At 51.5% G+C, this 357-nt stretch overlaps 1 protein-coding gene across 1 annotated transcript in view; it reads right to left on the bottom strand.

Annotated features, from left to right (window-relative positions):
* Positions 1 to 357, bottom strand: part of LOC119592123 (paramyosin-like) — a gene marked incomplete at its 3' end in the record, with an annotated part of 9,594 nt that overhangs the window by 4,933 nt on the left and 4,304 nt on the right. The window contains 1 exon segment of the mRNA XM_037940945.1: positions 84 to 227. Coding sequence (XP_037796873.1) covers positions 84 to 227 — 144 coding nt within the window.

Genomic DNA, 357 nt, shown 5'->3' with positions numbered 1-357 from the left:
GGAGGGGGGGGGGGGGAGAGAGAGAGCCAGAAGAACAAAAACCGGGAAACACCTCCAGCCAAAGGAGTGGCCACGGACCCTACCATTGTACGACAGCACCCACGAGTCGAGCTCACGAACGCGGTTCTGAATGGCCTCCATCCCGCGGAGTGCGTTTTCTCCGGTGTTCTCTACTTGTTCCACACTCGTTCTCTGCCGTCGAAGTTCCCGGCGTAATTGTTCCACGGCTGATATAAGAAAATAAAGGCTTTAAGAAGGTGAATCTCAGAGGGAGAAAGAGGCAAAACTGAATCTATATCTTCGGGAACTGTATTTGACGTTTGATGCATCGTGTCTCCAAAGAGGAAGAGAGCAAAA

The sequence above is a fragment of the Penaeus monodon genome, chromosome 29 (genome assembly GCF_015228065.2).
Source record: "Penaeus monodon isolate SGIC_2016 chromosome 29, NSTDA_Pmon_1, whole genome shotgun sequence".
In the NCBI taxonomy this organism is placed as follows: domain Eukaryota; kingdom Metazoa; phylum Arthropoda; class Malacostraca; order Decapoda; family Penaeidae; genus Penaeus; species Penaeus monodon.
This window is presented reverse-complemented; position numbering and strand designations above follow the sequence as displayed.